At 41.2% G+C, this 26,734-nt stretch overlaps 1 protein-coding gene across 12 annotated transcripts in view; it reads left to right on the forward strand.

Annotated features, from left to right (window-relative positions):
* Window positions 1-26,734, forward strand: part of MBNL2 (muscleblind like splicing regulator 2) — a 113,303-nt gene that overhangs the window by 71,471 nt on the left and 15,098 nt on the right. For 6 of the 12 annotated variants that reach the window (XM_075089775.1, XM_075089837.1, XM_075089790.1 and 3 more), the window contains 5 exons: window positions 6,204-6,368; window positions 9,406-9,606; window positions 10,788-11,051; window positions 17,579-17,632; window positions 18,281-18,434. In XM_075089775.1, coding sequence (XP_074945876.1) covers window positions 6,204-6,368; window positions 9,406-9,606; window positions 10,788-11,051; window positions 17,579-17,632; window positions 18,281-18,434 — 838 coding nt within the window. Of the gene's footprint in view, window positions 1-6,203; window positions 6,369-9,405; window positions 9,607-10,787; window positions 11,052-17,578; window positions 17,633-18,280; window positions 18,435-21,771; window positions 21,808-23,220; window positions 23,316-26,734 lie in introns of all 12 variants that reach the window. The other 6 variants (XM_075089825.1, XM_075089818.1, XM_075089811.1 and 3 more) reach the window with 4 other exon arrangements.

Below are 26,734 nucleotides of genomic sequence, written 5' to 3' on the forward strand. Positions count from 1 at the left end.
TTGTTAAATTGATTGGGTGAGTCCACGCACGTTCTCAGCCAGAATTTGCTGGGGAGCTGCTGAGGAGGAATCCCAAAAGAGAAGAAACAATTTCTGGTCTTGTCAGAAACTCTTCCAGAGGAATATTTATGGCTTAGGTACCTCTACAGCTGCGGACACTGCTGCCCCTGTGGTTATTCTTGCTGGGTGCTGCCACCGCCCCAGACAGTGGCCTGTGCTAGCTCTTGTTCTGCCAAGGCTTGAACAGTATGTAATATCTTCAGGTATCTAATATCAGTATCAAGCAGGTGATGTCTAGCTAACCAGCATGCCCACAGTTGCAAGTGCAGTAGTTTATTAAAATGTGATCTGATCTTTACAAGCATGCGCAAGTGTGCTGAAGCTGCGTGATACAGAAAATTGCAATTCTTTTTCTCCAGTTGAAAGGGTGGTTGGGTATCAGGTGATTATTACTTTAAAAAAAATTTGTGCGTGTGTGTGTGTCTTTTCTAACTCCAGCAAATGTTTGGATCTCAGTGTGCCTACCCGGAAACTAGAAAATGGTTTTGCTCTTGTGGAACCAGTTGGTCAGATGCCTTCTGAAACTGTTCATGACTTGGAAGTCATATACTTTTTTTTTTTTAATAAGACTGCATATTTAACCCTGAGAGATCATACAGTTTCATCTGCATTTGTTAGGTTTAGCTTGCATTCTTAAGGAAACAGGTTTTGCATAATTGCACTATCTGTATTTTTGCCAGCATCATCCTCGCACCCTAATAACTTTTGAATGCCCTGGCCAATTTCAAGCAAAGTTGCTAGAAGCAGACATCTCAAAGACCTATCGCAAAATTCTTACTGGTTATGCAAAAATCAGTGTCTGGGTAGAAGAGAGAGACCCAAATTACTACCCTGTTACAGAAGAGGCTAGAGCATGCACTGAGCTGCTCCCGAGCGTGGTCTACCAGCCACGTGCACGTTTTGGCTGGCCCTTCAGGACACGCACGGTTTGAGCAAGTTATATTTATCGTGCGAGCTGTTTCCTGGTCTATAGTTAGGAGAGGTGGGAGGGTGTTCTGGGGCAGAAGGAAGAAAGGAGGTGGGGTACAGGAGGAAGCTGGGGGTTTAGGGAGAACAGAGTTGGGTGGGGGGAGCTGGAAGCACCCTGGGGAGTGAGGTTAGGAACAAGGGACAGGCATCTGCAAGGAAGCAGGCCTCCCTGTTTCCACTCCTCAGCAAATAACCCGTCTTTTAAAGGTGATGGGGTGTCTCATGTCAGATGTTAGGTTATGCTGTGAGGTGGAGGAGGCATGCTCTGTTATTTCCCACTAACAGTATCAATAAATTGCCTCAATTAACTTTGGATTTGTATGCTCAGCTTCAAGCTGGACTCTCCCCATTTCAGCTATTTAAGGAAAATACTAATAATTGGATTGTTTTGGTGATGGATAACACTGCTGCTTTGATAGGATGGCAGGTAACCATGGCTGCTGCCTTCGCAAAGTATGAGGTGAAGCATAGAGGGAGTCTTAATTAGGCTGGTGTGGTTTAAAAAATAACATGTATCCCTCAGGGTTCAAACCTGAGACAGGCACACTAACAGAAGACAACATGATGACATTGCGTGGTGATGCTCCTCCTATAAGAGCATCCTTCGAGGAGAAGGAGGTTGTCCAAAGGTGCAGCCCAGCTCCTCACAGCTGTGCATGGTGGGGAAGACACAAGGCAACTGTTATAAGCTGAAACTAGCCAGGTTCAAACTGAATATAAGGAAAATCATCTTCATTCCGAGGAGAATCAAGCAGTAGATCAGATTGCTCAGAGAGGTTGTGCAGGGTTCACCCATGGAGGTTTCCAAGACCCAGCTGGAGCAACCTGCTCTGACCCCAGGGCTGACCCTGCTCTGAGCAGGTTGGGCTGGGGACCTCTCGATAGCCCTTCCAACCTGAATTAGCCTCTTCTTTTGCCAAAAAAACACATTGTGCTGCATAAAAGTGTCTTACAGCAGTTTTGGATTGACTGTATAGATTGGGTCTGTTATATTTACTAGTGGGACTTTTATGATAAGCATGCTAAGAATATGTATTGACCCCCATCTTAAAAGCCGAATTCAGTACCTGAGCGAAATGGTTGTGGATGCATTAGTTGATTCTCGGCTTAAGAGATAAAAGAAACATTGTTTTGCCTTTTTTTTTTTTTTTTTAAATTCAAACATCTTATTTTTATGAAAGATAAAGGTAATTTTAGTAAGTAAAAACTAACTCATTATTAAGCATAAGCAATTCTCAGCCTGGGCCTGGATTAATTACTATTATTGTTACTATTAGAGCAATAGTAAAATAGTGAAGAAAGCTGTGGATTTATAAAATATTCAAGACAGAGATGTGACCGTACAACTTGTAGACAGTAAATGGGTTCTTAGTATTTTAAAATGCAAAATTACGGGGTGTTACTTCTGCACTTACCTCATTTTGCTTATTTGAAGATTATAATTATTGGCACATACCTAGCTTTTTAATATACTCCAGCCTGTGGGCTGTCTTGTGCCATTGATTTTAGGCAAACTGCCTGTTGGTAGGTAACAGGGAGATCTACTGATTTAAAAAAACAAAAGTCAACGCTGTGACAGGTAGCAGCTCCCAAGATCATTGCCTGTGCAGAAGTGGAGCCTCTCGTTGCTGTGCTTGGGTGATGGGCACCGGTCCTTTGCGTTCCCAACTCCTTGGTGCACCCTTTCCCTCTCCCACTTCTTTACACCCCCGATGTGAGCCACAGCATGTTCCCAGTCTGGATAAGGAGTAGTTTTTCTGCTAAAACTTCCCATTGCCTGCCTGAAATGTGGCCCTATGCGTTAGGCTAGGCTAGTTGTAGAGGACAAAGGCAGAGAAATGAAAGGTCAGAGGTAGGTACCATCTTTGCAGGATGAGGGGAGTACCAGAGCGCTGGGAATTTAATCTGATTCTGGTTGTCATTACTACCCATTGCAGATAAGGAGACAGCTCAGTGAAAGTGATTTTTTTCTGGGTGAACTTGCATGGGAAGTGCACAACGGCTTACGATGTGCTTGTTGATAACCTTTGCTTCACGGGTGACGGGAGTTCCTAGGGACCAAGTTTCAAACCAGTCTGTGCCCTCAGTTTCAGGGCTCTGACTCATATGGGGGAGCAGGTTAAAAGTTGCATGAAGCAGTCATTTTTCCCTGCTGCCTGCCTCATCCTGCTGACAGAGTTTGTACTGCTGTGTGCCAGGGGGACTGAATGTCTGTGGAGCAGCTCCTGAACTGCTGTGATTTTAAGAGCTGTGATGAACCTAACCTTGCTCCAGAGGCTTGATACTGATGCATCCTAAAGTTAAAGCGCTCAGTTTTGTCTCTGTATTTGTTATGAGGTGGCCTGCTAGCATAGTAGCTTTTTGCAGGAATCCAGAGTGGACTCTTACTGTAGATGTTAACCCAACCAATATGTTGAATACCCCTGCATGCTGTGTACAGTTGCCTGTTCTGCTGTTTGGGTGATACGTGCTGTCATCTCAGCTGGACTTCATATTTGACTTTTTAATGAAAAAATCCAGGGTCCCATTTGACTGAGATGATACTACAAGATTTAATTTCTGTTCTTGCAGTGATCGGCAGTTGGGAATCAGCCCAGTTCCTCTCTGAAACTAATCTTATCAGGAGTTCACAGGGACGTGGAGCATTTGTTAAAAAAGGAAAGAAAAGTTGCTTATAGGTGTTTTCACGCAACCATTGTAGGTCCAAAAAGTGAAAGCTGGTCTCAGAATTTATTTAATTTTGGTAGCTAAGGCTGGATTAATCTGCTTGCTATTCTCAGCGCTCATTCCACTGCGGTTTGTTTTGGGTCATTTACTTTCAACAAGGCTTGATCTGTTTACAGTGCTTTCTATAGTAGCGTGACGGGGCCGCGCAGCTCTTTTATAATATGTTCATCTCTAACCGGGAGCTCAAAAAACTAGTAAATGAGGCACAGACATGAATAAGTTTAGAAAGGACAGTACATTTTTGTGTGGTTGGATTATTTTGAAAAGTTTTCTGGAATAACCAATCTTTTGTGCACTGTGGGTTACTTTGCAGAACTTGAGGTGATGGTATATAGTAGCCATGTGCTTTCAGAGGTAAGAGTGGAGGGCTGGGTGAAGGCACTCTTCAGACATAAGGTACTTCAAAAGCCACTGTGGTTGAGGGTTGCTCTCAATCATTATTTGAGGAGCACTTTTTTTTCCATAGGTAGATATTTCCATCAGGCAGAGTAGTTAGATTTGATTTTGCTATTTTAATTTTCAGATTTGCTGTATGAACCATTCATATACAAAATAGATTAAGGTTAAACAGATCTCAGATAAAAATGTCTTGATCAGTTGGCCTCATCAACCAACACAAAAACGTATGCTCATTCCCTGTGCTGAGCATGCTCCGATTTAACATCGTGAAGGCGATGACCTTGTTCCTTCCGAATAGAAGAGCCAGCCTTCTTCTATGACCATCAAATCGTGACTATTTCTGGTTCCGCTCATACCAGCTGACAAAGTAACGTTCCTTTCGTGTACTTCAGTAAACCAGACAGCATTAGTGATTCACACAACAGAAGTCAGAAGGAAGGCATGATGTCCTGAAAACGGCTGCATCTATAGTAGCAGGTTAAAACAGCACCAAGACCTGTTTGTTTTCTTAAATTTTTAGCTTTCTTGAACTCTCCTGGCCTCTGCCGTTTAGCGTGCTCCTGATCAGTGGCCAGGCACAGTTCAGGAAATGGCTGTTCGCAATAGTTTAATGGCATGGAAATAGCTGTTGCATTCCTGTTGGCCTCGGTGCAGGAGAACCTTCCTGAACATGTTTAGCTCACTCCTCTGTAGGTAGTTATTACATCCTTATAGCAGATTAGAGGCAGAATCAGGAGTCTTTCAGTGTCTGAGTAAGAAGTATAACATTAACACTGTTGTTCTGGGACATTCGAAGCGTACTGAAGGTTTTGTAGCAGAGTGTGTGTGTGCATATACATACACAGAGCCAGTGTATGTGTGTACTGCGTGACGTTCTTGCATAGGGAACTTAACACATTCTTGGCTATAGGAGGATATTCCTGCTTGGCTATGGATTGTAAAGCCCTTACACCAGTGAATGGAAAGTTTAAAAAGCACTTTTTAAACACATCTCAGTTTGAGGCTTATATTCTACAAGTTGAGCGTGTCAAATGCAGTTTGACTCATGTTCTAAGTCCTCTGGTCACAGCTCCTAAAACTTTGTGACTGTTTGTGAGCCATGTCATCAAGGAGCTTCTCATCTCAGCAGGTTCTGCCCTGCAGCTGCACAACCTGCTGGTGCATCCCTTTCTGGGGGAAAACGTATCAGCATGTCTTATCCTGCTCTACCTACGTTTTGGTCAGCACGCACTGCTTGTAGAGGTGTGCTCCATGTCCATCTCCTCTGGCACAAGCCACCTCAGAGGTGACTGCCCACCCATATTTTTATTGTCTCTTACTGTCTCATAACTCTCTAAAAATTCCTGGTTTCAGGTTGATGGAGAACTCTCCTTTTGCTGTGTATCTTCAGATTTAGCTCTGTACACTGCTTCTGAATTTAGGCTGCGAAAGTACCAGCTTGACTTCTGTTCTTTTATACTTGAATGGAAATAGTTCAAAGTTGTGCTGATGTAATAAGAACGGGAAGCCAGAAGGCAGTGAACTGGAATAAGGGTAAACCTATGAGAGAACACAAGCAGAGAGTGGCCACTTCAGATCCTTACTGCCATGAACACACAATTATTTTTTAATATAATGTGCTTAAAAGCTGCACTTCTCTTAAAGAAGGTTTAAATTTGTTATTCGTAATGCAATGTAATTTATGAAAACATTTATGTTATGGTAACACCAGGTACTCTAGCCAAGATACCAGGAGAGGCATTCAGGCAGTCTGGATAATACTCAGAGTATTAATTGTATAACAGTGATCTGTACTTAACAATGAAAATGCCATCGCCTGTTTTCAAAGTCTTTCTCGTTTTTCATGGCTCATAACCTTAATGATCAGTCAGAGGTAGTGGGCTGAGGCAGAGCTCAAGGCCATCAGCTCCTCCCAGCCTGCTGCATAGTTCCCAGGAAACACCCTGTATTTCATTAGTTCTTGCTTAGTTTATGGTGTAATATTTTGCTCGAAGGCATTAAACTATCATCAAAAGCAGTAGACCAATTAGTGTGACTTCTTTTTCCAGGGTCGTTGTACAAGGGAGAACTGCAAGTACCTTCATCCACCAACACATTTAAAAACTCAACTGGAAATCAATGGCAGAAACAACTTAATCCAACAAAAGACTGCAGCAGCAATGCTTGCCCAGCAAATGCAGTTCATGTTTCCAGGGACACCACTACAGCCAGTGGTAAGTATATTTCTCTGGTGTTATTGGTAAGTGAAGTTGAAGTAGAAAGCTATACTGGCTTGCAAAAGTTCTCTAAATTAATGTCAATAAAATAGTCCCCACATGTTGACTTAAGGAATTGCCAAGATAGTAGAGAGATGTTCATTTATATTTGCATTTGCAGATACAATGGAGTGTTGCTGTAGATTTGATATATTTTTTTTATCCCTGACGCATTTGCTATTTTTTTTTCTTTCTCTCTTTTTTTTCCCCCCCTTCATTCAGTTCATGTCAGGTTTAGTCTAAATTTGCAGGATTTTTACCTATAATCCTTCTGGAGGTGAAAATTTGTGTAATAATGATGATGATAGTAGTAGTAGTAATAATAAATAATAATGATAATGATAATAATAAAAATAAAAATAATATGTTATTTGAGTAGGAATGCAGAGTTGCCTTCTCAGGAGTCTATGGGTTTGAGTGGCTTTAAATAGCATTTAAACCCAGTACCAGGAACAAAGGTTAATGTCATTCTGGGTAGCATTTTCTTACTCTCTTGAAACCTGAAGTGTCCCAGAATAAGACAGAGAACTGCTGGAGCATGCACTTTACAAACTCAGCATTTTATCTTAAGGTAGTGCGTATGGTGCCTGGGACACTTCAAATCCAGAAGGTAACGTAAGACTAGAGTCTTCCAGGCTTGACCAGCGTCTTTGGATATACATATGACCAATTGCTCTGGGCTGCTTTTGCAGTTGAGCTCCTCATGGCACCAGACTTCCAGGGCATGATTAGGCATGTAATCCAAGTTAAACTTTTCACACATGGCTGATAATGATATTTTCTCAGTATGAATGCCTGGTGTAAGGGACTGGAGTGGGATTTCTTTCTTCAACTTGAGGCATCTGGAGTGTTGGCATCAACTTCTACACTGGGTTTCCAAGGTCCGTTTATAGTTTATCAAAAGACATAGGCACTTCTAATTACTATTTGCTTGGCTTGTGTCAGACATCTGCATTCGGACTAGGTGATTTGGCTTTTTAAGTGCCTTTGTCTTTCCATGGGCTATCACGGGAGCCAAGCGTAAGCATCTCAGAGGAAGACATCTGTATTTGGTCACAGGAAGCTCACCCCAGATGCCTTTTTCGAATGTGTTTTACACTTGAAACATCTGCTGTAAGGTGGGAGGCATGAACAAAAACTGGGTGTCAGGAGTCCCTGAATTTCTGGTACACATTCATCAAAATATATCTTGGTGTATTGGTATAATGCGTTTTGATATTTCCTGGTTTTTTTACTGCTTGAGTTTTCACCAGAAAGAGTTTTGATAAAGTAATAGATTCCACCTCTTAGTATTATGAGAAAAAATTGAAGTGACAAAATGATACTTTTTCCTACTCACCCATTTCATCATTTGAACTTTACAATTTCATTGACGTAATGCCTTCTGTACTGATTGCTGTGATAAAAGTGCAGGGTTTTATTTCTCTGTCTTGCATAAATTGCCAGATTAAGATGACTCAGCCTTGACCAAATGGATAAAAAGTGAAAGAAAATTCCATAGAAGTCATTTGACATGTGGATTTAGTCTTAAAATTATATCTGATACAAAGCTGTTATTTATATTTTACATAACACATATTGTGCTCAACATAGTTGAACTGTTGTTTCCTATGAATGTTCGTTACTATGCTCTAAAGAATTTAGCTCGCACTTGACATATAAACTGGGCTGTTTGATATCAAGCAGTTTTGATCTCTGATAAAACCAGAACATTATTCACTTTTAACTCTCTAGGGCAGGTAGATGCCATTTCTGTACAGCTGGGTATCCTGCCTAACCTGCTGCTCAAAGCATCTTCTTGGCACTCACTCACATTCATTTATAATTTAGTAATTGGTTCCAAAGACAAAAAAAAAACCCGAAACAAAACAGAACAGAAAAAACCTTCTAGCTCCTATGCTTTCCCTTGCATATTTTCTACATACTGTCCATGGCTGCCTTCCCTTCTGCAACAGAGGCCATGCAGGCCAGCTTGATGAGAAAGACACTGCTCTTTCATTAAGTGTTTTTAAGTCTTTCCTTAGTGTGAGATGTGTCCTGTTTTTCTTCTTTGTTTTCCTCATTTATGATTATAGCTTCACTCTCTGGGGTAAACGTCAGCTCTGCGAAGCTAAAGTATTTCCCAGGTCTGCCCATGGTCTGACCATGGTGATGTTCTGCCTCCACCCCCCATGGATCTGGTGGTAACAAACCCCCCATTCTGCCTTGGCAAGGCTGTGTTCTAGCATCACACAAGTGCTCTTTCTTCTGGTCATGACTTCACTGACTCGGTGTAGGAAGGCATGAAACAGATTTTTAGACCCATATCATTCCTTCCAATCAAATTTTTTTCCTAAGATGAACTCTAGCTAAGCCTGAATAATCCCTTTCTAAATATTGTGTCCAGCTGAGATTATAATATTTATTCTGCTTGCCACTGGTGACAGCTGAGCAAACAAACATTTGCAAAGGTGAGGTTTCTCGATGTGTGAGCCATAGTAACATATAATTGCAGGAGGTGCCAAAATACAGCATGCAAACAGATGGAAGTTACATGCCAAAGAGATCATTATATATACTCTTATTAGAAATATGGCTTTAATATAGTTAATAACGCTTCACCTATGAAATCTGGTACTTTGAAAAATAGCCTGTTTTCCCAAGGAAAAGAGGTATTGAGAAAAAGCAATAAAGTCTATGTTATTTCTACTTTTAGATGTGTAAATAAGCCTGCAATGTAAGCTGGACCTCCGTAGAGATTCAGGTTCAAAGTACGACTTCCTTTGCATCAGCAGCCTCTTTTCCAATAATAGAGCTACAAAGGCAGTTCTTCATATGCCACTGGAATGTGTTACGTGATTAAAAGAAGAGAGTATGCCGTGTGTTTTGCCAGCTGTTTGAAATTTTTTCATTAAGAAAATGAATCAGTGCCAGAAAGAACACACAAAAGACAACTAGTAAGCTCTTGATTAAGGGGTTGTTTTCTTTCATCTTGGTCTGTGTTTTCCTTTTGCAGCCCACATTTCCAGTGGGTCCCACAATAGGAACGAACACCGCTATTAGCTTTGCTCCTTACCTAACGCCAGTAACACCGGGAGTTGGCTTAGTCCCAACTGAGATCCTACCCACGCCGCCTGTCATTGTTCCTGGAAGTCCACCGGTTTCAGTCCCCGGTTCAACTGCTACCCAGAAACTCCTCAGGACTGATAAACTGGAGGTACTGTAGACACCGCCGTGACTAGAAATACAATCCTCTGTTAGGCTGTGTGAAAGACCCTGGAGGGAAAAACTCTATTGTTTTAGAAATTATGCTTAAATTCAGTTGCTACAAATAAAGACCATGTAACCAGGTAGGACTTCTATGCTTGCAACCAGTGGTAATTAAACACTGTTATTTTTAAGGTAGTGCATTTGCTCAAATTTAATACACAGACATCAACATGAATTTTCATCCTTCATAAAGGTCATCTCCTCCAAAATACCCCAAGTATACATGCCTGTAAAGGTATGCCTTGATGAAATATCTTAACAAGCACATTTTTATTGCATTATTAATTCTGTCCCAGTTTTTATGCATTGATATTAGGGGAACTTCATAGCATTATGGATCAATATTAGGGGAATGGTGTAGCCCTTCAGCCTTGAGCTACAAATGGAGATGTCGAATGATACCAGCCCTGGAGCAGGCTGAAGGGGCAAGCCCCAGCTATGTGCAGAGCCTCCCTGGTGTCGACGGATCTTTGCGTGGCTGGGCTCAGTGGATCTGTGATCCAAGTAAACGAGAAGGCCGAATGGCTCTTGCAGAAATAAATGTCCTTTCCCAAAAGCTTAAGAGCTAGTGTCTAGAGCACATTTCTTCCTAGGAAAATCAGCGAGTTCATTCTGCCCATTTTTGAAAATTACTTTTAAGGAGGCCTTCCATTTTGTTTGTAGACTCCATAGAAAATACAGTGTACCTGATGCATATCTTCCCTGGGTCTCGGCAAGAGGGACTCCTTCCCTACCAGTGGAGCTGCAAGACTGTAAAGTGTGGTTATAAAGGGACTGAATATTTTGTGATTCTCAGCTAGTTTTGCAGGGGAAGTTACTTCAGTAAGTATCCTTCCCAGGTGTTTTCTAGACAGGAAAAAGGAAAGGCATTTGGGAGCGCTTCTGTTGCGTGTCAAGTTCATTTAGCCGCCGTACCACAGAGCTACCTGAGGAGCCAAGCACGTAAGGGTAGAATAGATACATTTCCTCTCCCAGAAGAAGATCAAGGGTTTATTGAATTGAATTAGTCGAAAAACTTGAATTAACCAGGGAAGGGGGCAGGTCTGTCTTTTGGGGGCACGGGGCTGTGTGGGCCCTTTCGCACTGCGCCGAGCTCTTCCTCTGCAACGCGTGTTGTTTTGCACGTAGGTGTGCAGGGAGTTCCAGCGGGGAAACTGTGCCCGTGGAGAGACTGATTGCCGCTTTGCGCATCCGGCAGACAGCACAATGATTGACACAAACGACAACACCGTAACCGTGTGTATGGATTACATAAAAGGTCGTTGCATGAGGGAGAAATGCAAGTATTTTCACCCTCCTGCACATTTGCAGGCCAAAATCAAAGCGGCGCAACACCAAGCCAACCAGGCTGCGGTGGCAGCCCAGGCAGCTGCGGCAGCTGCGACTGTGATGGTAAGTGCTGGCATATATGGCTGCCTTTTTTTGACAGAAGCTCTTTGATGCCTATTTTGCTTCAATTTAATGCTGTTTGCTTATACTTTCTTTTCTTTTTTGCCTCTTTTTTCTTTTTTTTTTAATAAGAATTTATAAAATTACTACTATTGCTTGATGGGAGGAAGCACTTTTTTTCTTTATGCCCTTATTTTAATGCTGTATTTCTATCTAAGACAGTGAAGCAAATGACACTCTATACCACTTCTGTTCTTTGCCTTGATTATACATTAAATTTGCCCCTAGTATTTCTGAGCGGAAATAAAACTGATTAGCTTCAATGCCCCCTGGAAAATAGGGGCACATACACTGTTTTAGCTCTTTGATGACAGATACACATGTGGAAATTTGGAAGAAAAGGAAGAAAAGCAAAGAGAGAGCTTTTGCCCCAGAGATCAGTAGTAGAAAAGAAACCTGTATTAGGATTCAACTTGCCCCGCCTTAGATGTCAGACAGTTAGATAACTGAGCCTAGCCTAGCCACCTTGGTCTCACTTTACAGGTAGTCGATAAAAACCAGCACATTCATCTGATCTACCACTAATGCCTGTCTGAGGATGAGAAACTGCCCTCTGTACATACATGTCTGTCCCCACTGAGTGAAAAGTGTTGTCTGTATCTTTTTGAACTTTGGTTAGGTGAATCTCACACCTAGAAGCTTCTCTTGCCTCTCCCACTGTCACAAGCAAGTTACCTGAATCTCTCCATGATACAATTTTTCTATTAGAAAAACAGGGTTTAAAAGTAGTAAACTAAAAGGGGAGTCATTAAGAAAAAGCATAGTAACTGTAGTCAGAAGAAAAGAGGGTGAGGGCTTTCTATTTTCAGATGTTTTAAGCTCTTACTGAAAACTGTTCAGACAAGTCAGTCCATCCATTTACCAGTATTGGATATCTCTTATTATTGCTACCAAGAAAGTTGATAAATTTCAACAGAGCAGTATTGATAAAGTTAAACAAATTGAGCATGCAGGATCTGACTTGGGAGACAAAATTGCTGGCAGCAAATCAAAGAATCATTGTCCTCATTGCTGGCAGTGGACGAATAATTAAGCAGATGTGGTTTGTGGACTTGTGGGCAGTGCATACAATAGTTATAGACAATACAGTTATTCTCTGGGTAAAAAGCCTACCAGAAACACAATACAGTACAGTATATAACTACCCCAAGCTATTGTATTTAGCAAATTAGCAAAGACCAGACTTTCTGAGGGACAAAGGTTAAGTTATGCAAGAAAGTAAAACTCCAAACAGAAGAACATTTCTTAAGTTTTAATATTCTTTCTCATATAGTATCCCTAGTCTCTGTTTCAAACTGGGTGTTTTTTAGTTAAACTTCCCCGTGCTTGCAGAAATTGAATACCATCTGGAAATTAAAGCAAAGGAGATTGGATTTTTTTTTGTTCTAATTAGCTTCTACTGTGCAATATTTATTGTCCATTTAGAGAATGTAATATTTCTAGGCAATATAGTAAAGAAGAAGGGAGAGAGATGAGGGGATTCATTTTTCTTTGCTTCAGTAATGGTTGGATATATATCCTGTGATTTTTAAATAAGCCGTAATTGGAATTGCATTAGCCTCAAAACAAGATGAAGCATCTTTGGAAACACAGAATTGAAACTTTAGCATTCTAATGTCATGGGAGAAGGCGCCAGGGACCTGTAATTCAAGGTAACTTTTTGCAGAAAAATATGTACAAAATATTTTAATGGCATCTTTAGACTACCAAACAGAAAAGATTCCTTACAATCCAACTAGTTTTTGTTTAATATAAATTTTAAACAATCAGAGTGAATGAAAATTCACTGGAATGGCAATAGCAAAAAGGTGGTAGAAAAGACACATGCCTGCAAGATGACCCAAGAACGACCAAGAATACTCAGTTGGATCTAGAGAGCAAAAGTAAGGCAGAAGTACAAATGCTTACCTGTAGGGTTCACTTGCAGGTTGCTCCCAGGTTGAAATTGTGTCCAAGAAGTTTTCCTTCCTGGCTGGGGAACTGGCTACATTGCTGTGGTCCAGAGGGTGCTCATAGAGGTAAGCATTGTAGATAGGGTTAGAGCGCTGTAGGCAAAGCTTGTAAGGCCATGGAAGGTCAATGAGTTCTGCAGCCTGGGACCTTGCAGAAAACACCCTATCTGCATTTCTCTACATTGAAGTTTAGGAATTTTTATTCAGGTATCTTAGGTGACCCCATCATTTGAAGTAAAAAAGAAGGAGAAAGGCACAGTGAAAGAGGCTGTAGACCATGTACAGGAGGCAGTGTCATCTATCATTGTATTCAGGGAACTCCAAATATTCATGTGGTGCATAAGAGAGCATAAAAAGTCACTGAAGAATGTACAGCCTAAATTAAAATGTGAATTCGTAGTTGGTGTTGGAAAGGACCTCTGGAGATCATCTAGTCCAACCCCGCTGCTCAAGCAGGGCAAGCTAGAGCAGATTGCCCAGGACATGCCTAGTTGGCTTTTGAAAGTTTCTAAAGATAGAGACTCCACAACTTTTCTTGACAACATGCTAAGGTTAAGTAATGCTTACAGTAAAAACAAAAACAGAAGCTTACATTTAAATGGAATTTCTTCTATTTAAATTTGTTCCCACTGCATCTTGTCCTGTCACAGGGCACCGCTGAAAAGAGTCTGGTTCCATCTTTACTCCCCTATCAGGTATTTATATACACTGACGAGATCCCCGTGCATCTTCTCTTCTCCGGGCTGATCAGTCCCAGCTCTCTCAGCCTTTCCTCATATGAGATGTGCTCCAGTTCCTTAATCATCTTTGGGGCCCTTTATGGGAGTGTTTTCTAGCATGTCCATGTCTTTCTTGTACTGGGGTGCCCAGACCTGGACATAGTGCTCCATGTAAGGCCTCACCAGTGCTGAGTAGAGAGAAAGGATCACCTTGACCTGCTGGTGATGCTCTTCCTTATGCAGCCTAGGATGCTGTTGGCTGCCTTTGCTGTAAGGGCACATTGCTGGCTCATGTTCAAGTTGGTGTCCACCAGGACCTTGAGGGCCTTTTCTGCCAAGCTGCTTTCCAGCCGATTGACCCCCCCCAGCATGTAGTGGTGCCTGGGGTTGCTCCTCCCCAGGAACATGGCTTGGTATTTCCATTTGTTGAACTTCATGATGTTCCTCTGTGCTCGTTTCTCCAGCCTTTCCACCTTTCCAAGTCCCTCTGAGTGGCAGCACATGTGTCTTGTGTATCAGCCACTCCTCCAAGTTTTACACCACTAGTGACTGGCCTCCAGGAGTACTTTGTGTTGCTGATCAGAACCCTTTGAGCCTGGAAGTTGAGCCAATTTTCAGTCCACCTCACTGTTTCCCATTTAGCCCATACTAAATAAGTTTGTCTATGAGGATGAAATGGGAGACAGTGTTGAAAACTTTTCTGAAGCCAAGAGAAACAACATCTATTGCTCTGCCCTCACCCACCAAGTCAGTCCCATCATAGAAGGCTGTCAGGTTGGTTAGCACAATTTCCCCTTCAAAAATCTATGCTGACTACTCTGCATCACCTTCTTGGATTTCATGTGTTCGGACATGGTTTGCAGGAGGATTTGCTCAACCGCTTTCCCAGGGACTGAGGTGAGGTTGACCAACCTGTCATTCATCAGACCTTCCTTCCTGCCCATTTTCATGACAGGAGTGTCATATACTTCCTTACAGTCTGTGGGAACTTCCCCCAGTCGCAGTGACCTTTTGAAAATAATTAAGAGTGGCCTTGCAGTGACATTGGCCAGCTCCCTCAGCACCCATTGGTGCATCCTCTCAGCTCCTATGGGTTTGTGTACATCTGATTTGTTTAAATGTTCCCTAGCCCGATCCTCCTCCTTGGGTAAATCTTCCTCGCTTCAGACTTTCCCACTGGTCTCCCACTGGCCTGAAGGCCAGTGTTACCAGTAAAGACTGAGGTGGATAAGTCGTTCGGTACCTCAGCCTTTTCCGTATCCTGTGTCATCAGATCACCTGCCCCATTCAGCAGCAGGCCCCCATTTTCCCTAGTCTTCCTTTTGTTGCTGATATACTTGGAGAAGCCCTTCTTGTTGTCCTTCACACCCCTAGCCAGACTCAGCTCCAGGTGGTCCTTGGCTTTCCTAACCCATCCCTGCATGCTCAGGCATGTCCCTATTCCTCCTGGGGCATCTGTCCCTACTTCCACCTCTTGTGTGCTTCCCTTCTTGCATTTGAGTTTCATCAGGAGCTCCTTGCACATCCATGCAGTCCTCCCTATGTGGATCTCGGTCATATTCCAGGAGATGTTATAGCGTACCAGTGTGACATACAGCAGACAAATACTATGCCTCAGTATGTTTGATCATTTTTATTATTATCTTTATTTCCTTTCTGTAGCATCCTCCTCTACAGTCTATACCTATTGAAGTTTTTGGTTGTTAGTTATGTAGGAGATAAAATGTTGAGCAGGAGATTACCTGATGGAACAGAAAGAGGCAAAGCAGGGTTTACTATCAGGACAAAATGAAATAAAAGGTGAAGGCTGGAGAGAAAAATGGATAGTTGGTCTGAAAGCCTGAAAAGAGGGGGAGAGTATGTGGAAAAAAGGTTGATGAGTAGGTATAGAAACAGATCAAGTTACAGCCTTCGGGCTGGGAAAACTGTGAGACTGAACTTGCTGTAGAAGATGAGGGGAAGGCCAGCAAAAAGCTTCAAAACAGGGAGATGACGTTAAGAGGAGCATAGAGAAGAAGTGGAGAAAGGCAATCATAAACACAGAGATAATAAGTTAATGAGTGAAATCAGATAAGATCTGCATTTGAATAATAAAGGTAATTAACTAAAATGCTTTACTCTTAATGATGTTGATTCAAATTTGTGGACTTCGTCATCACATAATGTGGAATTCAGTCGTAATGCTTCACCTCCGTGTAGACTTCCATCCATGGTGGACGCAGAGTGGATCTGAGGCTGTGCCCCATGCAGATGTAGTGATGTCCCCCATGGGGATGCCCATGGGGGGTACCACATGTCGGCTGCACAGCGCCCTGCTTAGATGCAAAAAGGCTCTTCAGATCCTCACTTTGCACCAGGTGTTTCTTGTTATGTCTGAGTCTTGGACCCAGACAGATGAGCAGATCCTGTAGATCAGGATATGTAATCCAGAAATGTGCCGAAGGATAGATGGGGAGGGTGTTGGAAAGCCTCATGCAACGTAGGTGCAACAAAGGCAGGAACAAGGAATTGGCAAAGCGAGGGCTATCCTGCAAAATACTCTGTTGGCACTAGCTAATCATGTGACCATAAGCTGTTCGTAGGCATCTGGGGCCTCGTCCTCTTTTAGTTTTTTTCACTTTTGTTCCCTATTTCCACATACTGATGTCAAGATAGGCATAATCTGCATATCCTAAAAAGAGCTGTCAGCCTGTGTTTAAAAAACAAAAGTAAAAATTCTGATTTTTAAGCAAATCTTCCTTTCCTTTCTGAAGGTTTATAAGAATTATTTCCACTATAAGATTTGAAAGTAATATTTTATATTAGAAGATTTTTTACAGAATGCCATCATATCAGCCATAAGTTTGATCTTACTATGGAAGTATACCTAAATGTATATGCCTGTGTAGTATACCTCAATATTTTCTTTTAAAAAAATTAATAATGCTGGACTAGTATCATAACTCGTATGTTAATGTTCGCTTATGAACTGAGAGCAGTATTTTTGCTCCCTGCTCCTAAAGCTAGTACTGAAGGTTGTAGCAAAACTTAGAAAATATGTTTTAAATTCTGAAAGACTTTTTTCCCTCTCAATATAATGTGGTAAGTTACAAGGAAAAAAAACCTACAGAAATGACCCAGCTGTAGGGGGAAAAAAAAAAGGAATTAATGATAAGTTAGTGTAACTAGACATATTACTTATTCTGCTTTGTATTGGAAAAGGAGAACCTCTCTCATTTTGAACCCTAAATCTATTGAATGACGCACTTCTCTGAATTAAAAGACCCTCACCTTGCAAACACTGATATTAATAGCATTTGTAATGCATTACAACTTTCACTAGTGCTTTGTATTTGAAAATGTAGCCTTCCAAATTGATTTTTTCCGCTTTAAAATGTGACTTAACTAACTTATCAGGAATTCTTATAGGCGTATCCTTACAACTTTCTGCATCTCTGTGAAGTGTTTATACGATGCTTAATAGTGTCTGCAAGCTGCTGTTTTACTCAACTTTCCTGAATTTCAAACATCTATATTTTACTCTCTTATATGCTTTTAACTAAGGTATAGTAGATGCATTTTTGCTTCGGTACTAATTCGAAATGTAATATTCATTTCTTTAGAAGACATTTTTGTTGTTGTGCATGCCTAGTGTTTTGTATGTTGTATATTGCATTCAGAATATTTTTTTCCTTCTCACCTATCCACAAATGCAATGCCGTTCCCATGATGCACCTCTGCTTGCTGTTTACCTGTATGTTAATTCGCTTGAATCCCATTGGCCCACTGCCATCATGTGCTCGCTGCCTGTTATTAAAAGACTCAGTCGACTGCCAAAGCAATGAAGCGACCTCTCGAAGCAACTGTAGACCTGGTACTTTGACCTTTCACCTTTTGCTTTGCATGTAGCTTTTTTTTTTTTTTTTTCAGAGAAGCAACTAATGAAATTTGTATCGCTTTACTTTTGAACATCAACCGGAAATTATTTCACATACTCGTTAATTTACCGGAAACTCTATTTATCCATCTCATTCTCATATGTAATAAACGCAGACGATTTAGTTTGGTTCCTAACATGGTTTCATTTTTTTAAATATCCTCTCATGAAAAGTCAAATTGAGATAAAACTGCTTCTGTAATTGAAAACGTGTAACGTAATCCATTAATCTGTATAATAATAGGAAATTATATTTAAATTAAAAAAAGAAAATACTTGGCAATGAAACACAAGTGGTTTTTTCTCCCTATAATATTTGAAAACCTATTTAAAGGCAATGCCATTTTTGTTGCTTTAAAGGCCTTTCTTTTCAGTAGTTGTGCTGCTACAGTTTTAGGTTAATAGTACCATGCTTTTGCTATCAATAACAAAATTTCACTCATTTTACATTGCTGTGCTTTGAGTTAATATGCATGGCGAGGCATCTTTAGCTGCTTTAAAAGATAATAAGTTTTTGTATTTATGTATATGTTACAGACAATGTCTTTAAAACTATGTCATTTTAACTAACTTTCTTATTTGCAGGCCTTTCCTCCTGGTGTTCTTCACCCTTTACCAAAGAGACAAGCACTTGAAAAAAGCAATGGTGCCAGTGCCGTTTTCAATCCCAGTGTCTTGCACTATCAACAGGCTCTTGCCAATGCTCAGTTGCAGCAACATGCAGCATTTATCCCAACAGGTACGTTGCACCCACACTGAACCAATTTTGTGTTCCTTAGGTAATATCCGTGTCAGGCAGTTGCACTTAACAGAAGGTTTTATTACGCTCCCTGCCCTACCTGAGGTGAACTCTGCACAGATATTTACAGGTTATTTTAATTCCTCCTGTCAAGTATGAGAATTGAAGCAGGGATTTCAACATGCCGTCAGGCTGCTTTTCACATTCATAAGCTCATTCATCATTGCCCAGAGCTTGCCCCTTTTTTCCTACCTTAAATTGGCTGTATTTTGACTTTTATCTGCCAGCACTCTCCTAGGAGACGTGGGGGCAAAGTTCCGCTAACAAAAATGCTGGGAAAAGCATCTCACTTCAGAGACGCCACGGGAAACGTGCCCTGGCCGAGGCGCATCGTCCTGCTCCCTCGGGTGCTGTTTTGCAGCTGTGGGGGTTACCCCAGCCTCGCACAAGCGGAGTGAGAAGGGGAGCCCCAGCCATAACCTTCCAGTCGATAGCTGCGTGGAAGCACTGGCAAAACACATCGCTCCCTGTAGCTGCACTAAAGGGCTTTGAGGCATCAGATGCCTTTTCGTGGTTTTCATTTTGGAACACCACCGGAACTTTTCCTAGCATTTGCGGCTAATAGCTGGGGTTACAATTCTCCGTAGGGGTGATCTGAAGACGAGTGAACGTAATTTGCATTTCAGTGCTCAGAACCCTGTAAAAATCAGAGCATTCAGAGATGGCTTGAACTGCACCGTGGCTGGTAGCAGGGCTTCTCTTTAACACTGCAAAAGACAGAATGTGCTAGGTACTTGTGTAAACAGTAACAACATAACCCTCTAAATTATGTCAGTCACCCCCACTCCAAACTTCCCAAAAGTAGATATCCTGCCTAATGAATTCTGTGATTTCATTTGTAATTAACAAGTTACATATTTTTGTATCAGAACGTTACTGAGTGTGAACTTCCAGAATTGCTTAAAACTATGTGTTTGCAAATGTGCTTGACATTTCAGCGATGTTATTTTAGTTTATAGAAATAATGTCAGTTAAACAAGGAATGAAACACAGCACACAACGATTTCCCGATCTATTAGCATTCCCATATGTTTTTAAAGATAAAAACAAACACAGATGGCTTTGACTTCATGGAATTTTGCTATAAGGCCTGAGTAACAACCTTGGAGCCTGCCCCTGTATTTATAATAGTAAGTTATAGCGTGCCGTATTTTTAGCACATTGGTGCACCAGAATATCTCTGGCAGAAAACACACTGACATTTATGGGAGTGTTTGGAAAAAAAATAAATAAATAGTGAGGCTGCCTTTTTGGACATGAACGGAAGACTGCCCTGTGCTTACAAACGTACAGAAATTTCCATAAACTTATTTTACATTGTAACCCTGAGAATTTGCAGTATGATATGCATTATTCCTTCTCTTAAGCACTCCCCTTCAGGGCTTATCGCTATTACTTGCAATTCCCAAGGATTTTAAATTAAGTATGGAAAATACAGTAGTTTAAGCCTTTTTTCAGTGAAATAGCATTTGGATATTTTCCAGACTTTCGGAGTGCTCATGCTTCCTTAACTAGCTCATTCTTTGTGGTTTTATTGTCCATCCCTCTTTCCAACCAACGGTTGTGATTATAGTTTTATCTTACAAATTTCTGATGGTAGGAAGGGTGGATCTTGGAACCAAACGTTAAGGGCCAGGTTGTTGGCAAGCCCCAAAACAAGTGCCTGAAAAAAGAAGAAACAGAGGGATAACAGAGCAGATGGAGCCCAGGCCCTGAGTGAAAACTTTTCTCACGGTGCTGAACCTCCTGCACTTTGAGCACACCATCAGCACCTAGAAAAGGGTGTTAGAGAGAGGAGTGGGCTATGGGAGGAGGTTAGGAAAGGGGATCCCCCTCTATATGAGTGGGTGTCAGGAGCTTTTCATTAAAGATGCTATGTCTGATATTCCCACATTTCCTGGGAAGGTTGGATTTGGTGGGTGTAAGGACTGTCATGCCAGCCACGTCTAAGGAGCAATGCATGACGTTATGTGTTGGATTTTAAATGATTTTGTGATGTTTTCTGAACTGGTATTATTTTCAAATGTGTTCCTTGTGTGTGTGTGTGTGTGTGTTAAGTTCAATTTTAAGAAAAGTTTTGCTGCTGGAATATATATATAAAACTTCATTGTTTTATATAACTTCTCTGCTTTCTTAACCACTCGCTCCCCTAATAAAAAGTGTGGGGCTTGACTTAGCATGGCTTACCTCCAAATTTCTGCACTTCATTTGTTTCACATCAGTTTGATTGCTTTGTCACCTTCTCCTTATTGTTTGGTGAATGATCTTAAAAACAAGAGATCTTTTCTCTCTTCCCATTGCTGTTTGTTAGTGTTTCTGTAGCCTCTAGAGGAGGAACTTTGTGTATTCTCCGGGGACTGTTCTTGAGTAAGGTCATTCATAGTTACACTGCTACTGCGATGGTCCGATAAGGGGCTGCTGTAGAAATTAAGCAGGAATACAAGAAGCATATTTGACTTCGTATCAAATATGTGTGTACCTGGGACTAGTCTCCTTACCTGCTCACCTTCACCAGCTTGCTATATGCACTGTACTGAAAATAGGCTATTCTTTTTTTTTTCATTTGGTCTTCCCAGAAAGGTTAAAGGTGGACTAGGCACCAAACCTAAACTCCTTGGCAGGTGAGCAGCCCTTCCAGAGCATCTTCGAGCTGCGCTGGGAGCCTCTTGCTGGAACATTATGCACTTTGAGGTGTTTAGCTTGGGGAATTGTCACAGGAGCGTTTTCTCTGGTCAGAAGCGCCTCTCAACCTCAGATGAGGTGTTAAAAACAAGTACATTAGGTTTGGCAAAGCACCAGAAGAACAATGTCAAATACTTCCATTTGAACTCTGCTGCACATCAGAAAGTTGGTGAATATTGATCTACACAACATTGAGCTGTCTGATTTATGCAGTGAGTTCAAAAATTCCCAAATAATGTCATATTTAACTAAGGATGTGTGATATTTAACCGAAGATGTTTCTATAAACAGAAACCTGTTGCTGCAAAAGTACTAGGTGAAAGGATAAAAGCACTAAACAAAAAAGTATATGAAGCATCGTGTATGTAAACAGAGACATGCCAAAAGTCACACAGTGTGCTGAGGTAGGGGTTCAAGCAAGAACGTAATCACCTTTTTTGTATTAAAGCAAAACTATGAATGACCTTGCAGTTTCATTTAACTAACTTACTTCTCTGTGGTTATGCTTGAATCTCACTTTGAATGTTAACTCTAAATGGCTAACCTGTTTCTTCCCTTTATCCACTTTTTTCACCTATCATTGCATGACATGCAGGGTCAGTTTTGTGCATGACACCCGCTACCAGTATTGGTAGGTTCCAAATTTCTTTATTGATCTCTTTTTATACTGTTTATGATATATATTCACTTGTATCAGAAATCCTAGGCAAGATTTAGACAACGACTAGTATTAAAGGTTCGCTTGTCCTTCTGGTTGACTTTGCAGCGTGTTTAGATTTGTAGATGAAAGCCGCAGTTTAGATGTCATATCACCTGCTATAACAACTACACTGCAAAAGCATAATACCATGAATTCCAGTCTGCTTTTCAGTTTTCAAAGTTTTATTTATATTTTATATTGTCTAGTACTATAAATCATAAAATACTGGAAAAAACCAGCAAATTTCATCAGTGTTTTAAAGTTTCATAGTGGTGTGCCTATTTCTCCTTTTTGCTGTGTGTTAGAAAGTTTTATCAGCGTTTCCCAGAAATGCCTGCTTTGATCCACAGAGGTTCTGTCGAAACCTGTGATCTGATTCTCGCTCCTCCTTTAAATGTATTTGCAGCTTGGAATTAACATTTTGGGCATGCAAAATGGAAGTCCGGTGCAACAGCCCCTAAGACAGAAAAGTCATCTTTCTTCTAATGTAGAGGCCTATCCCAGTGATGTTTTTTTTTTGTCGGACTACTCAGATAAGCAGTCAAAATATCAAACTTTTAAAACATCAAGTTAATAATTCTCTCATGAAGATGCTGATTAAAATTGTTCTTAAAATGAGCAAAAGCAGCAACTTTCACAAAATCGACCTTGCTTTTTTAGATCAAACAAAGTAGTATTTAAATCAGGAAAATTATTATCATCCTTCTCCTGATTTTTTCCTCAAAGGAGATGGTAATTTAACTCTGATAAAGCCTAACAGTTTTGCAGTGCTAGTAGAAAAAAAAAAAAGCATAAATTGGATTATAGAGGAAGACAGCGAGTATCTGGCTCACTTCAGAATGAAGATACATGAAAATAATTCGTTTTTTAATCATTTTTAAAAGTTAAGATAAACATTCTTCAGTTGTCTTCCCAGAACAAAGCATTGTAATTTTTATTTTAGTAGAATTTTATTTTGGAGTGCTTTATATTGATACTGGGGGAAAACAAATTGCCCACGCAGCAATTCTCAGGTAACAGACTATTTTGGTAGAGACCTCGTTTGCACAAGTAATCCTGTTCTTAGAGATAACGCCTGCATTTTCAATGGTCCTTGCTCTTTTTTCTGGGAATCGCCGATTGTGTTGACAACCTTCCTTTAATTGTACTTGTAATAAGCTATTTTCCCTTTTTTTATTTCTCCGCCACGCTTTCTCGCTTTGCACTGTGATTGCATGCCATCTGCTGGTTTAACCCATGACGATGGCTTGCCGCTCTTGATATTCACCATGCCAAAAATACCACTTCTCTTACCATAATGCTGCACCCTCCTGTTCATTGCTTCCATGGTTCCCCTCCTGAAAGTACCCATGATGCACAACGCTACGGCCGCCACTGTCTCTGCAGCAACAACTCCTGCAACAAGTGTTCCCTTCGCCGCAACAGCCACAGCAAATCAGGTTTGCTCCTTTTAAAGCTTTCTTTCACAAGATCCCGAACTCTAAATGAGTGCTGAGATTTTTATTTTAATTTTTTTTAACAAAAAAAATTCTCCCGGAGAATTTTTTTTTTCCTGTGTTTACCCCATCAAATTTTACTTTTATTTTTAAGTCGTTTATAGCAAGTGTTTGTGGGACAGGTTGCACTTATTTAGAGTTAACATTTGTTGCAAATAATGATGTAGCTGTGTTTTGTGTTGCGATGTTTGTACCTAATTACTGTGTAATTAACCCAGCTGGAGTTAGAATCACCGTAGTACTGGACTACTTACAAAAGTCTGTTATTAACTCCTAAGTTCAAAAGGAAGATCATCACAGGTTTCAAACGGTTCAGGTGCGTTAATGTAGGCTTCCATGCGGTGTGTGGAAGTGAGTGATTTGTCAGCATGGAAGCGGTCTAAAATCACAAGCAGGACGAGGTAGCTGAAACAAAATAGAAACAAAACTGGATATTTTCTATAAATGCTAGTGATCAAAACAGCACTCGAGATATTTATGACTATGCCTGCTTTATGTTTCAAAGTGTATCCTTAACCTGGGGATTATATTTTCCTGAGGAAGGACATTGTTACCAAGATCCCCTAGGGTTATTATTGGTAGAGGCAGGCTGGGAAAGATGATACTTGCTCCTTTTCTTCTGCTGCTTGTTATGTTAATGGCAGTTTTCATTTCAGTAGGGTTTCCCCCTCCTCCTGTAGGACCTGATTCCCAGGCAAGACATATCTGTCACAGCTCTGAGTGTGTAGTTTTGACTCCTCCGTAGTATCCCCTGGAGATTCCCACCCCGATGTACCTAGCATCTGCCAGGAGCGGGGTTTGCAGAGCACTTGGGTCACTCTGGCTTTTCTGTTGCTTTGGGACCATGCTCAGGGCCTTCCACCTGAGAGCTGTTTTCCCTCAGGTTTTGAGAGGCCAAACTGAGGAGGAAGCAAGCAGATTTGCTCACCAAGCAAAAGCAAAGGGCTGTGTTCCCATCACCTTTCCGTGTCTTGCTCCTGGCCAGACCGACAAGCTGTTGCAGACCTAGTAGAAACGCTCGCCCATTGATTCATTCCCTTCCACCTGCCAAGGAATTACAAAAAACAGTGAAAATGTTTTGCTTAATAATGTTATACCAGCAGATTTATTTTTTTTTTACTGCCAGTCCCAAAACTATTTAAGTATCCCATGGAAAAATAGAAGTTGCCACAAGAGTTTATTTATAATAGCTTAGGAAAAATATACTACCTCTGAAATACACCCTACTTTGTTAAAGAAACACAAACCAGTCCGTTTTCTCTGGTTTTCTTTTTTTTTTTTTAAAAGGCTCCTTTGCCAGCATTGTCGTGTTTGTGCTTCTAGCATTTTCATCAAAAGAAGGTTGTCATTTTGTGCGTTCTTTTCTGAGAGCTAGCTTGTTTTAATGAAAAAATGCTTGGGACGAGGAGGAAAGTGCAGCAGGCAAATGGTGCATTTCACTGTCCTTCCCAGAACAGCACCTGCAGCAGAAAATTGGTGGTATCCAGTGTAGTGTTGTGACCTCAAAGTGGTGACAGAGGGACTTGAAGATGCCAAGGGGCTATGAGAAAACGGGGCGGTTTGGGGAGGGGGCCATCTGGGGACCCTCTCCAGCATGGGAATGCGGCCAGGGCAGCTCCACCACCCACACTCCTGAGCCCCAGAGGGGGGCCGACTGTGGCTGAAGGAGAATAAATCCACGTACACCTACAAAAGAACCAGTAAGCAGGGGTGGGTTTTTTTTTTTTTAACTAATGAGAATACTTCCACACGAGTAACTAGTGCTGCTGGGGAGACATAGGTGTGCCTTACTGCATTTTCCAATCTATCGGGATGGCAGGCAGAGTCCCTCCTTTCCTAGTGCAGAATTTGTTTGCATTGGAGGATTAGAGCATTTTAAATTTAACAGGAGTTGTAAAAAGTGTCTGTCTGTATTTATTTAGTTGTATATATTTGTGCGTGTGTATACATATAACTCCATGCTGAAATTAAAGGATGGTTTAACATGGGGACGGGTTTTCACTTGTTTAACTTCAGCCATTTGGAAGTTCGGCATCCAGTTCATCTGCTTTTCTAGAAGTCCATGTTAGGGCAAGGTAAATTGCCCTGAAGGGTCCTGCCTCTTTCTCTTGCCTGTGGAAGGAGCGTAGGTGCATAACCAAAGCTCTGCAGCACTGCACGTGGAAGAGATGAGTCCCTCCCCAGCAGCTTTTCGTGTTGGTTTCTGTCGCATGTGCCATCACTGTCTTTTTCTTCTCAGTCCTGCCGTTGTTTTAGTCATTGCAAATCTGTAAAAGCTACTGTAAAAAAAAAAAAGTGTGTTTGAAGGTAGGAAAGTAGTAGTTGTTACTTCTTTATAAGCGGCAAATCTCCAAGTTTGCTGTTTATTGACAACCTCCTAAGAGCTGGAGACAAAGCTACAACACTGGGAAAGGCCCCATAGTAACTCTGTGGTCCTAACTCTCAGTATTTCTTTAGCCCAAGAAGCACAGGTAATTAACTTGGATTAAGACTTTGTTCATAGTCATAACATCCTTTGTTTGTGTCCCCTTGTATGGATTTAAACTCTCCTCTGTATTTCAGAAAAGGACTTTTTTATTCCCATCTAGATGAAATTTCCTTTCCTGGTCTGTGCCACACTGCTTTACATATATGTGGGATACCGTTTCCTCTTTCCAGTGTCTCTGCCACACTGTTTTAATCAACCTGCAGCCTTCAGCCCATCCCATTTCAGCTCCCACAGCTTCTCCTCACAATGCCAGGCATGAAAAGAAAGTTGTAGCAGGGCTTAATCATTTAGCTCAATATTGTTTGGCTTAGTATTCTGGCCTGGGGAAAGATTGCTGGACTTCCTTGGGTTGAGTGTGGTGATCCCGGCATCCTTGAAGCACCAGTGGAAGGAAAAGTCAACATCCGAAAAGTTACAGAGTCTCAGCTGACAGCTAAAAAAACCTAAACAACTCCATTGGGTCCAGTAAATTATTTAGTATGTGCTGTCAGCTTGTGTTTTGAAAAAAAGATGAACTTATGTCTCATGTCTTCTCTGTGCCCTTTCTTTCTGAAAATAACGTAACAGCTCAAAACGTGCCTGCATTGACAACACACGCAGCCGGTCATGCTTGGCTAGCAACTCTACGCGTTGTGTGTTCAGTGTATGGCACGAGGCACGTGAGAAGGTTGGGTAGGGTTAACCGCTGTACCATAGTACATCCGTGCAGGGTTACACGAGTTAAGAATATATAGAAAATTGGAAGTCTCTTGCTTTTCCTGACTTAATGGAAGCTAGGTTTTAAAACCAAAATAATTTTCTTGTGGTGTACTTCAGGGGGGAGGAGAATCGCTTTGGCTCAGTGCAATGAAAACAGGATGGAGTAAAAGTACTG

The sequence above is a fragment of the Phalacrocorax aristotelis genome, chromosome 1 (genome assembly GCF_949628215.1).
Source record: "Phalacrocorax aristotelis chromosome 1, bGulAri2.1, whole genome shotgun sequence".
Lineage (NCBI taxonomy): Eukaryota > Metazoa > Chordata > Aves > Suliformes > Phalacrocoracidae > Phalacrocorax > Phalacrocorax aristotelis.